General features: G+C 18.2%; 3 protein-coding genes across 3 annotated transcripts; 1 reads left to right on the top strand and 2 right to left on the bottom strand.

The window, feature by feature from the left end:
- Positions 1-1,800: 1,800 nt before the first annotated feature.
- On the top strand, positions 1,801-5,771 carry PF3D7_0811600 (conserved protein, unknown function; the record flags this gene model as incomplete). The annotated part of the gene is made up of 2 exons (XM_001349374.1): positions 1,801-1,890; positions 2,229-5,771. 2 exons carry the CDS (start codon positions 1,801-1,803, stop codon positions 5,769-5,771), a joined length of 3,633 nt encoding a protein of 1,210 aa, XP_001349410.1.
- Positions 5,772-6,532: 761 nt separating this feature from the next.
- Positions 6,533-9,271, bottom strand: PF3D7_0811500 (histone-arginine methyltransferase CARM1, putative; the record flags this gene model as incomplete). Its single annotated transcript, XM_001349375.1, has 1 exon — positions 6,533-9,271. The coding sequence occupies one exon, from the start codon at positions 9,269-9,271 to the stop codon at positions 6,533-6,535; it is 2,739 nt and encodes a 912-aa protein (XP_001349411.1).
- Positions 9,272-10,383: 1,112 nt separating this feature from the next.
- PF3D7_0811400 (conserved protein, unknown function) lies at positions 10,384-12,768 on the bottom strand (the record flags this gene model as incomplete). Its single annotated transcript, XM_002808793.1, has 4 exons — positions 10,384-10,573; positions 10,737-10,855; positions 11,064-12,326; positions 12,514-12,768. 4 exons carry the CDS (start codon positions 12,766-12,768, stop codon positions 10,384-10,386), a joined length of 1,827 nt encoding a protein of 608 aa, XP_002808839.1.
- Between the last annotated feature and the right edge of the window lie 2,491 nt (positions 12,769-15,259).

Raw genomic sequence — 15,259 nt, 5'->3', positions numbered from 1 at the left:
GAAAAAATGTGTGCCAATAAAGAAATATGATTATTAATAAAAAAAAAATATTAAGGACATCTTTTTATTATATATATAACTAAATCTATACATATATATATATATATATATATATATATATATATATTTATTTATTTATTTTCGTTTCCTTTTGGAAATTTTATGTTTTATCTTATGTATATATTATATATATAGGATCGCATAATATATAAACATATAAATAATATATATTTTTATTCATTCATACATTATTTATAATGTTATATATAATATATATAACATAATATTATATATATCATTTGTTCCTTTTAAAAAGCTTATTGTTTTTTTTTTTTTTTTTTTTTAGTACCTTGTTAAAAAAAGAGGGTGAATCATATATATAATATATATATTGGTAAAAAGAAACAAAAAAAAAATAATAATAAAATAATTGATTTCATTTATTGTGGACTATTTAAATAAATAGAAATTTATTATTTCTTGAGCAAACAAATAAATGTTACAAAAAATGAATATATATTTATAATATTATATATTTTATATATGTACATATCTCATGCACTTAAAAAAAAAAAAGGAATATATTGATTTATAAAAATAGTACAATGAATATATAAATATGTGTTAATTTTTTTTTTTTTTTTTGTTATTTTATTTAAGAAATATATATTATACGCCTTAAAAAAATATATAATTATAAAAAATTTATTTATAGTTATGATATTTTTTTGTAATATATATATATATAAATATACATATATTTTATTATATTTATAAGTAGCAGCATAAATTTTTTTTTTTTTAGACTTTAAAAATGAGAGACAATTTATTTTATTTTATATTTTAATTTATGTTCTTAATGTTTGATGTTCAATTTTTATTATCTTTATTATTTAAAGATAATAATATATTTGCTTTTTTTATGGTATTATTACATATATAAAATATATGTACGATTTTTTTTTATTTATTTTATTTTTTAGAGTATTTAACATGCGAATAAAAAAATATATTTTTTAAATATTTTACTTTTAATTGGTTTATATATATATATATATATATATATATATTTTTTTTTTTTAATTATATGTTTGTATTTTTTATAGTAAAAGAATCTTTTTATTGTATTTTCCAATATTTTGGTGAATTTTTTTTTTTTTTTTTTTTTTATATTTGTTACAATAATTATCCTTATTTTTTCTTATTTTACATATTAAAATATATAAAAGAAAAAATATCATAAAAAATATATGTTGACATCAATATATATATATATATATATATTTTTTTTTTTTAATTATATGTTTGTATTTTTTATAGTAAAAGAATCTTTTTATTGTATTTTCCAATATTTTGGTGAATTTTTTTTTTTTTTTTTTTTTATATTTGTTACAATAATTATCCTTATTTTTTCTTATTTTACATATTAAAATATATAAAAGAAAAAATATCATAAAAAATATATGTTGACATCAATATATATATATATATATATATTTTTTTTTTTTAATTATATGTTTGTATTTTTTATAGTAAAAGAATCTTTTTATTGTATTTTCCAATATTTTGGTGAATTTTTTTTTTTTTTTTTTTTTATATTTGTTACAATAATTATCCTTATTTTTTCTTATTTTACATATTAAAATATATAAAAGAAAAAATATCATAAAAAATATATGTTGACATCAATATATATATATATATAAATATATATATATTTTTTTTATATTTTAAATGATATAATTTTTTTATTATTTTCCACTTATATAGCAATATTTTTAGTTGCATAAAAGTAAAATAATGAATAATGTCATAATATTTTTATTATTACTTATTAATTTTGGCACAAAAGTATATGGTGATGATAATGGCGAACACAGTGCGAATAATGTAAGTTATAAAATAAATAATAAAAATTAATAAATGAATATGTATGTATATGTATATGTAGATATGTATATATATATATGTAGATATGTATATATATATGTAGTTATGTATATATGTATCTATATATATGTTGTATATATATATATATATATATATATATATATGTATATATTTATAAGTCACTATTTATTATGTGCCTATAAAAATGTAATGTATAAATGTGATTCCATAATTTGTATTTGAAAAATTAAAAATAAATTTTTATAATTACATTTAAAATGTGTCCTTATATTTACATATTAATATATAATATCATTTTTTTTTTTTTTTTTTTGTAGATTAATGGAAAAGAGGAAGAAGTTGAAGATAGATGGAAAATGTACGCCTTAGAAACAAACCCATTTCTTGATTTAAAACACCCAAATTTCAATGGTCATTTTATAAGAAGTATAGATGAATATTATGTATATGAAACTAAAACATATAATGAATATATGAAAGAGAGATATAAAAATTTGGAGAACAATAATACTTTTACAAAAAAGCAATTTCATTGTGCACTTGCTGTATTTAATCATGGTCGTCCTAATCCTAAACAAACTAATGATTATAAAATATGGAGTGCTCAAGGAAATATTTTATTAAATGAAGTTATGCACAAAAAAAAGTATGATAAATTTATAATATATGCTCCATTTGTTAGTCTTTATAACTTTTTAGGAAAAGAAGGTATTCATTCTCATATAAACTTTGCTTATATTATTGTAAGTAGATTAGCATTAACAATTAAGAATGCATTAAATGATGATTCATGTCATACGTATGATTTATATTTACATGGACATTGTTTTGGTGGAAATATTATTAGAATAATATCATCCTTAAGTAAAGATTTATGGAAAATATTTCAAAGAGAAGTTATTAATTTTAAAATTGAACGTGAAACCCTAGCTATTATTGATTCTAATTTCCACTTAACATTAAAAGATATAAATATTGTAACTGATAGTGATTCGATTGAAGTACGTAAAGATCCATATTTTAAGAAAGATAGATTTTATTTATATAAAGATTTTAAATATAAAGAATCAAACAAGCCAATATCAGAAACTTTTGATGATGTGTTTGATGATGCAGATATAGGTTATCATCGTTTAAAAGATTTAGATAATCCTGAGAATACTAATAATGCTCATCAAGTATCAGATGAAGATGATAATTTACTTAGACCAATAAAGAGATTACATTTTTATCTTTTAAATAAAAAAATTAACCTTCATAGTATAACTGTTACTGGTCCTCCGTTAAGTGGAACCTTTTCCAAAATGGAAGATATTAATGTTGGTCATCAAGGTTTTTTTAAACAAAAATATATTGTAAAATATTTGCCTTATTATCTTAAAAGAGCTACAATGCATAAATTTAGAGATGTAGAAGAAGTTTTACTTATATATAATTCAGAATTATTTTGTTTATTAACCGTACATGAAAAGTTTTCATACGATTATACTAATAATTTAGGTTCCCTTATGACATTTTTTAAAAGTGTAAACTTTTATTCTGATTTAGATAATGATGAAATAGTTAGTATGCATGCTAGTCTTGCTTTACATTCTCCACTACATATGAGATCATTAACTTATTATCTATTAAATTTTAGAAATGAGTATTACCATCGTGCTTTTAGAATACCATCACATTTATCAGATATTAATGTTTCTAACAATTATCCTTTTTTTGAGTATCTAAAAAATAATAATGTATGTTCTTCCATGTCATCCAGACATATAGAGCAATTTATTTCATATGTTAATGAAGCAATTAATTTTAATCAAAAACCAAAACCCCTTATACCACAAAGAGTTATATATAAGAATCCGTATTTAGAGCATTTTGTTCTTCCATATATTCCTGACAAAAGTATATATACTCCACATACTATATTAGGTACAGGTAGAACATATTTATTATTATATACTTTTGATATATATAAACATATTGCTGGATCTGCATTTAGTAATGCTAATGTTTTAACTAATGACAAAGAATTATTATATGATTCGGATCCATTTATTTATTATAATTGGACAAGTCATGTTGGAGATCAGAACAATGTACAAACAAATTATTTCATGCAAGATATTTATGTATTTTCGGATAATGTTAATATGAATATCGTAGACAATTTGTTTAATATATTTACCTCAACACATCTTGTAAAATTCTTTATATTCAATAAAAATCATAGTGCAGATGTATATAAGAGTTTATATAGAACTGTTGAGAAATTTGCATTACCAATGGTTGATATAGTTTTAAGAAAACAAAGAAAGAAATATATAGAGTATCCATTTTTAAAAAATGACAAATTTAATGATGAAGAAAATTTAGTATATGAATATATAAATAATTATACCAACTATTTAAAAAATTTCAGTTTTAATAATTCCAAAGTTTATATATCAAATGACAATTTTATTACAAATCATGAAACATTCAAAAAATATCATACAGAAGGTATTAATACATTGAAAGAACAATTATCAAGTTTACATAAATTTGCTCAAGAAAATAAAACTTTTTATGAAATGAAAAAGAAATTTGAGTCTATGCATAATATGAATAAAATAAATAGTTCGAATAATGAATCATTTAATGAAAAAGAACTACAAGAAATGTATGAAGAATATGATGATTTTAATAATATTGAAAAACCAACACAAGATGAAACTGATAACAGTAATGAAGAAAATAAATCAAAATTAGATGTAAATTATCATGGTATTTATTTACTAATAAAAAGAACCCTAAGTTTAAAAGAAGCTTTTCAATCTTTAAAATCATATAATTCCTCATATTATAATGTCAAATATATCGAATTTATAATAAAAAATTCTTATTTAGAACATGTTGACGATAATATAAGTAATATAGATGATGTAAGTTCTTGTTTATTTAATCATGATGATGATATTAGTCTTGGTTATATTGCTAAATATTGTAACTATAATCAACGTCTTTATTTCAATATTAAAAAACATTATATATCAAGGGATATATTTACCGTACCTAAATTAAAATATTGTGAAAAGCCAAAATATAAACATTTAAAAATATGTGAAAATGTTATTCTACTAAAATTTTATTTCCGTAGTGATCTTGAAACCCTTTTATCTAATCTTAATAACAAAGAATTAAAAAGAATGACAGAAATGAAAGAATCAGTAGAAGCAGGTATAGGTAAAGAGAATATCTTTTCTTTAACGAATGATTCATTAGTTACTTTGTTTCATCATAGAAATGATGATATAACGAATCTACCTGTAAATGCTTGTTTCAAATTATCAAGTATTTCAAATATGAATGATTTCTTTTTCAAAAAAAATAATGTTGAAAATAGTAGTAGTACAAAGAACAATGGTAATAATTTAAGTGAGAACATATTCTGTACACAAGTCACTCTACCTGTTATATTAAATAAACTAACCATTAAAAGTATTAATGATATATATTTAAGAGCCATTAGTAATGTTATGAAATATAAGGAATTTAAAAACATCTTCCAATTATCAGAAGATGAAGAACCATATGATTCATTCGTATATTTCTTCGACAAATTTACTTATATTTATAATGTCAGAACGTTTTATCAAAATTATAATGAAATTGAAACATTTAGTACACCACAAAATTTAAAATGGAATTATTTCTATTACTTGTTAAAAAATGGATTAAATACAGATTATAATAATGAAAACTTTTTACAAAATTTCTTTTATGGAGAACATGCTAATCTAGTCAAACCATTAAGAGAAAACATTTTAAAGAGTTTCTTAAAACATTTCACCGTCTTCTTTTATTTATTTAAGGTAGACGAATAAATGAATAAATAAATAAATAAATAAATAAATAAATATATTTATATATATATTTATATTTATATATTTATAAATTTTTTTTTTTTTACTTATGACACAAAAATAATATTTTATTTGAAATTTTTACTTTTTTTGCACTTTTTATTTTTCTTCATAAATTTTATTTTCCCCTCTTTTTTTTTTTTTTTTTTTTTTTTTCACGTAATTATTTGTATCCTATATAGGGTTTATATGAAGTAAATATAAATAATATTTTAATTTATTATAATATGTTTTTATTTATATATATCAATAATATATATATATATATATATATATATATATATATATATGAGATTTTTTATATTATATTTACTATATATTTAATAATTTGATGAGTGCTTATTTATATATAATATATTATTTTTTTTATTTTTTCATTGAACCGATTTTGTACTTCAGTAAAATTTAAGTATTTCATATTTTAAAAGTTACCTAAATAGTAGTATGTATTTGATACACATATATATATATATATATATATATATATATATTTAAGAAAAAAAAAAAAAAGTATGTATAAATATATGCTCATATATTATTTTACATATTTTTATAATTAATGTTTGAAAATCTTTTACAAAATATTATATATATGAATATGTACATTATAAATATATACCACGTAATATTTTAATTTCCATTTATTTTATTTGATTTTTTTAACATTCATAATATAAAAACATAATAACAATAATAATATATATATATATATATATAATATATCAATCTAAATAATAACGACAAATAAACTCTTCATTTATATTTATGGATTTATTTTTCTTTATTTGCAAAACAACATGAACATGTCTTGTATAATTCGTTGGCGAAGAAATATGGATATTACCACATAAATAATTAGGTTCTTTATTGTCTGTATTAAATATTTGTGATATATTATAATTATTTGAATATAGATGTAAAAGAGTTTGTTTCCAATGAGTTTTCTCTTTAAACATGCTTGTTGTTAATATAGTACCTGTATTATTTGAAACATTTGGTACTGTATTTAAATTACTGAACTGTTCATTCAAATTTACAGGTCGACTCAGATTATTAGCCTCTATACTATTTATATTATTATTATTATTATTATTATTATGTGTATTGTTTTTTATATAATATGTTGATTTATCAAATAAGCAGTCAAAATAAAAACACAAACTTGTTACTATTTTATTTTCTTTTAATGGTATTTTAAAATCTACATTTATATAGAAATATTCTTTATTATATGTATACATATCAATGATGCCATAATTAATAATTTCAGATGATACATTATTTTTATCAACATACATTATTTTGGCAGTTTCCATAAATTCCTGATTATTCGGTTTGAGTTCATACAAATTCTTATTATACATAGGTTTATCCCATATTAATAAATTATCCTTTATATATTCCATATCATTATATCCAGACATATATAAATATATTTTATTTGGAAATATATACCCATTTTCTTTTAAATATTTATCTCTAGCATATAATATAGTATTAATCATACATTCATAAAATAAGAAATATCCCATCCATTCAGATATAATTATATCAAATTTTAATATTTTCAATTTTACATTATTTGATTTTTCAAATGTTTCAATATCTAAATCTTTGTTTAAATAATATATTTCATTCTTTTCATCCACATATATATTATGATCCTCTAATTTACCTTTGAACAAATAAATATTTTTTGCTTTATTTATTTCTGTTATTTTTTTCGCTTTCTCTAAAATTTTCTCAGCGTTATCTATTCCTACAACAACTTTTGCATAATCAGAACAAAACAAAGAAATAATAGACGATCCACAACCTATATCGAGGACTATTTTATTTTCAAATATTTCTTTATTTTTATTTATAAAATCATAATAACATTGTGTTCTGCATTTATCTAAAATCATTGTTCTGTGTATATCTGAATAATTATAACTATCAAAATATTTTTTATCTATTTCATGGATATCTTCTTTAGTGTATGTTTTTATTTTATGTTCGACATTTTTCATAACATCATAATTTATTTCATTCATCTTTGTTCTATCATTTCTATTTATTTGTTCTATATTATCTGTTTGGATTTCCTTTTCATATGTATCATGTATTGAATTTTGTTTACAACATAATACGTTATTATATTCATGTTTATTTGTATTATGAGAAGAATCATTTTTCATTACATGTATGCTTTCATTTTTTTTTTTTTTTGTCATGTCTCTTTTTATTATTTCATTCATTAAATGTTTAATAATTTGTTCCATGCTATTAATTTTTTTATGTAAATTATTTATTTCTTCATGATCACTTTGAGATGATTGTACAAATTTTTCTATTAGTATGGATTCTTCTATTTTATTTCCTGTATAATTTTTACTAATATCACCACAAGATTTATGTTCGTTATTTTGATTTACTATTACATCTACTAATTGATTTATATTAATATTATTTAAATTTGAGAAATGATCAAAATGATGTTCAAATTTATTAGGTAAACCATTTATTCTTGTTTTTTTATTTAATATTGGACAATGGTTATATACTTGATTATTTATTTTATTTTTTTCCCCCTCATCATCAATTGAATATTTTTCATAATTGATTGATTCATTTGTTATATATTTATTATTTATATAATATGGACATTTTGATAATAAGTCATTTGGAAAATGCTTTTCTATAATATTATTATTTTCATATTTTATGTTATTATGAATAGATGGTAATTTTTCTTCATCGTATTTAGAGATGTTATCCTCCTTTTCTGAACATGATGATAAGGAATATTCACTTTCCTCATCAGAATAACATGATGATTCAGCATTAGATGAATTTTCTAAAAGATCATTTAATTTTACTTTAATATCTGTTTGTAAAATGTAATAATAATTACCACCATTTTTATCATTATTTTCTTGATTGGTTCCCGTGCTATTATTTTTATCATTAAGATGATTATATTCATTATCATTTTTAATATTATTGGATTCGTATAGAATATTTTCGGTATTCTTATGCGTATCACACTGTAAATTAAATATGTGGAAATCATCAGTGTTTATATCCCACAATAATTTATCATTTTTAATAACAGGCTTCAAAAAAAAACCTACATTTTTTTCAGAATTTGCTATGGTATTAAAAGCATCATATTTTATAAACAAATCATGATATTTCTTTACATTCATATTATTTAATTGACATAATCTTAAGAAATTAATAAATATGATATTCTTATACTCATCATTATAATATATAATATTAATATTCTTATTTAACATATTTATAACAACATTTCTTGTTTTCCTACTTTTATAATTATCTTCACATAAACTATAAGCATAATCATCATTTGAAAAATCTTCTTTCCTTTTATTAATTACATCATTATCATAATTATTAATAATAATCTCTATGGTTCTGTTTAAATCATTCAATTCCTCCTTTTCTACAATCATTTTGTATTATTTGTGAATTAGAAAAAAGGTGCCTCACAAAATATGATATATTTATGTATATATAATAAAATTTTAAGGGAAATAATTATACAGGCATTTAAGATATATAATATTGATTTAACTTTGGAAAAAACTAATATTAATTTTGCCTTGAAATAAATAAATAAATAAATAAATATATATATATATATATATATATATATATATATGTATGTATGTTTACATTTATATATGTTATATAAATGATAAAAACAAAGAATATTTCAAATAACAATTTTTTTTCTCTATATAATAAATATCTTATTTATTTTCTATAAAACAAAAAATATAATCTATATATATATATAATGGAAATATAAATATTTATTAAAACAAAATATAATTTGTATCTTAAAATAGAAAATAATAATAATAATAAAAGAAAATTAAATATGAGCTGAATATTAAAATGATAAATGAAAGAAAAACATAGATTTTTAAGTATATATATTATTTTTTTCTAATTGCTGTAAATTTTTATATTAATAATTATTCAAAAACAGTTGTTATTATATATATATATATATATATATATTATATTAATATATAATTATATAAATTATTTTTTTAATAAGATTATTAACAAGAGATTACAGTTTTTAAAATTATGAAAAAAAAATTAAATCAATAGGAAGAAAATTTATTCTATATAAATATCATATATATATAAAATATATTAGAAGTATTTTTTTTATGTCAAGAACAATATGATAAAAATATAAAATATAACATAAAATATATAGAATGTAATAAATAAATATATTATATATATATATATATATATACCATATGTATAATATTATATAACCTGTTCATACATATATTTTATTTATACAAAATCATAAAAATAAATACAAATGTAAATATGAAAAAAATTATAGTATACTTTAATAATATTTAAAATAAGTTACAAAAATAACAACACTTATTAATAAAAAATACTTAAAAATAAAGTATAAAAATTAAAAATTTATGTTTTTTTTTTTTTTTTAATTTTATTATTTATTATTATTTATTATTATTTATAATTATTTATTTGTTTTTCCCTTTTTATACATAATATAATATTCCCCCTAAAATGTTCCATCAAATCCCACAAAACCAGTTAATAAAAATATGGGAAAGTATTTTTTCTTCTCAATTTTTGAACACCAATTCCAAGCTGATGTTAGTCGACCATCAATGCAACTTCCTGCCTCATTAAAATTATCACCTCCACTACCATCAAATCCGTGACGGAAAAAATCACATGTTATCATCATCCTAAAAAAAAAAATTAAAAATGAAGAAACACACACATATATATATATATATATATATATATATATATATATATAATAAAATTTCAACTCATATATATTTCACAATGTTAACGTTTTATTTATTTATTTATATTTTTTTATTATCTTGTTTATTTTTTAATTACTTTAAATTATGTGCCCCATTAAATTCAGTGTTAATATAATTTTTCATTGCAGGCGTAGATTCGTATAACTCATCAATTTCTTGCAAACATAAAACGATTGGATTGAGTATTCGTGGTACCTATAATACGTATTAAAATTAACAAAATAATTAATTTTGTCTTGTTTTTTTATTTTTTTAGAAAAAAAGTGTTAAAGGTTATATATTAACGCAATAAATTAATCATATAGACAAAAAAAATGGTAATCACATGTACATATATATATATATATATATATATATATATATATATGTATGTATTTATAATTATCTAATATTATATAATCACCTGAGTATATTTATCTATGAACATAAAAGTATTAGGAATATTTGTGTCTCCCATATGAATCATACTCGATCCAACCCAACCACCAACTTTCTTTTGAACGTTATGAAGAATTTTTCTCATAACACCAAGGACCGTATGTCCACTTTGCATACGGTTTAATCCTTGTCCTGTATCAATTAATCGATATGGATTTTTTAAATCTAGCATATCATTTTCTGCACATGTCCATAAAAAGAACATATGTTCTCCTATTTCTCTCCATAAGTATAATGTTTGCAAAACATACATATATTGTCTACTATGTGAATGTGTTAATCGACTTCCTTGTTTTCCTGTTTCTATAGAAAGAGAATAAGGAGAATTTCTGTCATTTGGGTCATAGAATGATTTTAAATATTGTATCATAATTTCACATGGTTGACAAAACATTTTTATATGAGTATTATAATCACATAAACTATATAAACATCTCTCAATTTCTTCTGAACTTAAAGAAGGTAATTCCTCTGAATTATTGGTATCTTCTTCAGTATTTGTTTGTGAATTAAAAATGGGTATATTAATACGAAATAAATTTTTTTTGTTATTTTTATCATTCGAATATTTTCTAGCTAAATATTTAATGGCATCTTCTTTTTGTTTTATTTGTTTTTGTATTTCATTTCGATTTCCTTTTCCATCTATTTGCATTGTTGCAATTTTTATTAAGCTATCTTTTAAAAGATCAAAACCATTTTTTCTCTCTTTTAATAAACCATATACAGTTTTTATAGGACTTACACAATCAAAAGATAGTAAGTCATAGATATCTTCTTTTCTTGTATCCATTAAGAAGTACATTAGTTTTCCATAACTACTCCTCATCCTATCAGGGTTTAAGATTTTGTACCTCCTACCTATTTCAAAAACAAAACTAAAAAAATGACTATTCTTTATAAAATCTCTATCACGTATCAATTTTTGTCCATTTTCATAGTTGTTTGCTATTACTAAACCAGATAAAATTGAACATAAAGTTTTTATCTCTTTAATTATCTTCTTATTTTTGTTTCCACTATGTAATATATCTATTTTATCAGTATACTCACTTACTTCTAATGTACTTTCTAATAATCGTAAATATAACCTTTCTTCATAGGTCAGCCTTAAAGGGATGTATTTGCACATATTCATATAGTAACATTCTTCTTCTTCATCCTCTTCATTTTCAGCCTTCTCATCCTTATCTTCTAGCTCAATCGTATCATATTGTTCATTTTCAAACTAAAAAAAAAAATAAGAAAAACATAAATATGTATATTTTATATTAATAACAAACATCACACTTTTTTCTATACACCATTATATATATATATTGTTCTATAAGATGTATAATATTAATAAGCCCACACATATTATATATATATATATATATATATATTTTTTTTTTTTTTCCCCCCCCTCATTTTACATTTTTAAGAATATCCAATGTATCCTGTTTTATCTCTTGGTCTATTATAGCACTTAAATTTCCTTCTTTATTTAGTTTATCAATTAATAGAATTAGTTCATCTTTGTTTAAAAATTTAAGAATTTCAAAATTCTTTTTTGATATATTTTCATATTCCTTTATATTATTTTCTATAAGATTGTCATCCTCTTTTGTATCTATTAAAGTTTCTTCTTTTTGATCTAATATATTTTTTAATTTATCATTTTCATTCATACTGAAAAATTTTATAGTTTAGAAGAAAATATTGTATTAACAATTGTATATTAATTTAGATACAATCTAAAATAAATACGCACAAGTTCACAAATACATAGATACATACATGCGTACATACATATATTTATATATTGTACCACCAATAAGTGTATATATTTTTCGTTTTTGTTTTATTATTGTTTTTTAAATAGAAAAAAGTACACTGTATTTTTATTTAATATGTAATACAGAAATATCAAATTTGATCAGGTATTTTTAAAAATGATTTATTTTAACTATATATATATATATATTTCTCTTTTCTATTTATATATTCAAAAAATTTTAGAAATAGTTCAAGTTAGATAATATATACTAAATCTGTTAATTTAAAAATATTACAAAAAAAAATATATATATATATATACATATGATATAATAACTTTTTTACAATATTTTGTGTACTTATATTATGAGCTTAAATTAATATTTATAAATATATGTTATAATTATATACAGTAAATATATATTTACTTTTTTCATTTATTTCCGAAGAAAAAAAAAAAATATATATATAATAAAATATAATAAAATATATTTATATATATATATATATAATTTTATAATATATATATATATATATATATATATATATATATTTATTTATATTTAATAATACATAAATATTAATTTAACGAAAATTTTGTTTCATTTATTTAAGGATAAAATATATATATATATATATTATATATTTTATTCTTCCAATTGTATATAATTATACCAAAAGGAAAAATAAGAAAAGAAAAAAAAAGGGAAATAATTTATATATATATATATATATATAATATGTACAATATATATATGTATATAAGTATATACATGTTCATATATAAGTTCCAATAAAGTAAATATATACATATTTTATATATTATATTAGAAAAAATATATTTAAAAAAAAAAAAAATTATTATATTTTTTTATTTTCTTTGATTTTAAAACATATTTTTCTTTTTCTTTTTCTTTTTCTTTTTCTTTTTCTTTTTCTTTTTCCTTTTCTTTTTTTTTTTTTTTTTTTTTTTTTATCATTTCATTATTGCTTATTTTTTTTTCTTTTTTAATTAAAAGTAAATTAATTGCCTTAAATTTCTTACATGACAAAAAAGGAATGAAATAAAAGGAATTGTTTGTTTCTTTCTTGTTATGAAAATGTATAAAAAAATAGTATATAAAAACAAAATCTTTTTAACATGTGAATATCTTTATTTCTCTGTTTTTTTTCATTATAATTTTCCAATGTTTAAAAAGTAGTTCTTTTCTTTTTTATACATTTTGTAATCCTTTAATTTTATTATTGTATTTATAATTTGTTTATATATAAAATATAATTTTTTTCTCTTTTTTTTGGATGTATATAAAAATGATTAGTTAAATAGTTTTATGTTTTTTTTTTTTTTTTTTTTTTTTTTTTAATTTTTTATAGTTATTAATAATAGAAAAAATAATATATATTTTTAATTACGTACTTAATAATATATACAATACACATATATAAATGTATTTATTAAATATATTTATATATATATATATATATGTATATATTATATTATAAAAACCATGTAAACATAAAAAAAAAAAAAAAAAAAAAAAAAAAATTTAAAGAATATGTCCTAAATATATATAAAATGATTTTATTTTGCATATAAATATATATTATAATATAATTTTCATGTTCATGTACTTAAATATAAGGTAAAAAAATATATGTAAATCATATATAGAAAATGAAGAAAAGAAATAAATACACTTATTTCTTTCCACAAATGACAGAATTAAAAAAATAAAAAAGAATAATTTAAAAAATTATCACATATATATATATATATATATATATATATATATATATATATATATATTTTATATACATATTTTTTGGTTTGGAATGTAAAGTAATTTATATTATATATACATATAATATTTTATTTATAGATTAATTATACATTTCTTTAAAAAAAAAAAAAAAAAATTATAATTTTGATCCTGTATATTAAATGTAAATTAATAAAAGACACATAAATAGATTTATATATATAAATATATGCATATAATGTGTATATATTATATATCTTAAAATTTCCAATGTTACTTAAAAAAAAAAAAAAAAAATAGATATTCTTATATATAAATAAACGTATATATATATATAAATATTTTTTTTTTTTTTTTTTTTTAATATATGGCCAAATATATGCAAAAAAAAAAAAATAATGTAAATATTTTTCCTACTATATAATTAATATTATAAACATTTTATTAATATTTATTACAACATTGCATATATAATACATATATGTACATTAATTTTATTATATTAAAATTTTCATTTATATCGACGTAGACGGATTAAAAGAAGGTATAGAAAAATAATAAAAAATATATATATACATATCATACAACAATTACAAATATTTTTACATACATATATATATATATATATATATATGTACCATTA

This window comes from Plasmodium falciparum (assembly GCF_000002765.6).
Source record: "Plasmodium falciparum 3D7 genome assembly, chromosome: 8".
Taxonomy (NCBI): domain Eukaryota; phylum Apicomplexa; class Aconoidasida; order Haemosporida; family Plasmodiidae; genus Plasmodium; species Plasmodium falciparum.
This window is presented reverse-complemented; position numbering and strand designations above follow the sequence as displayed.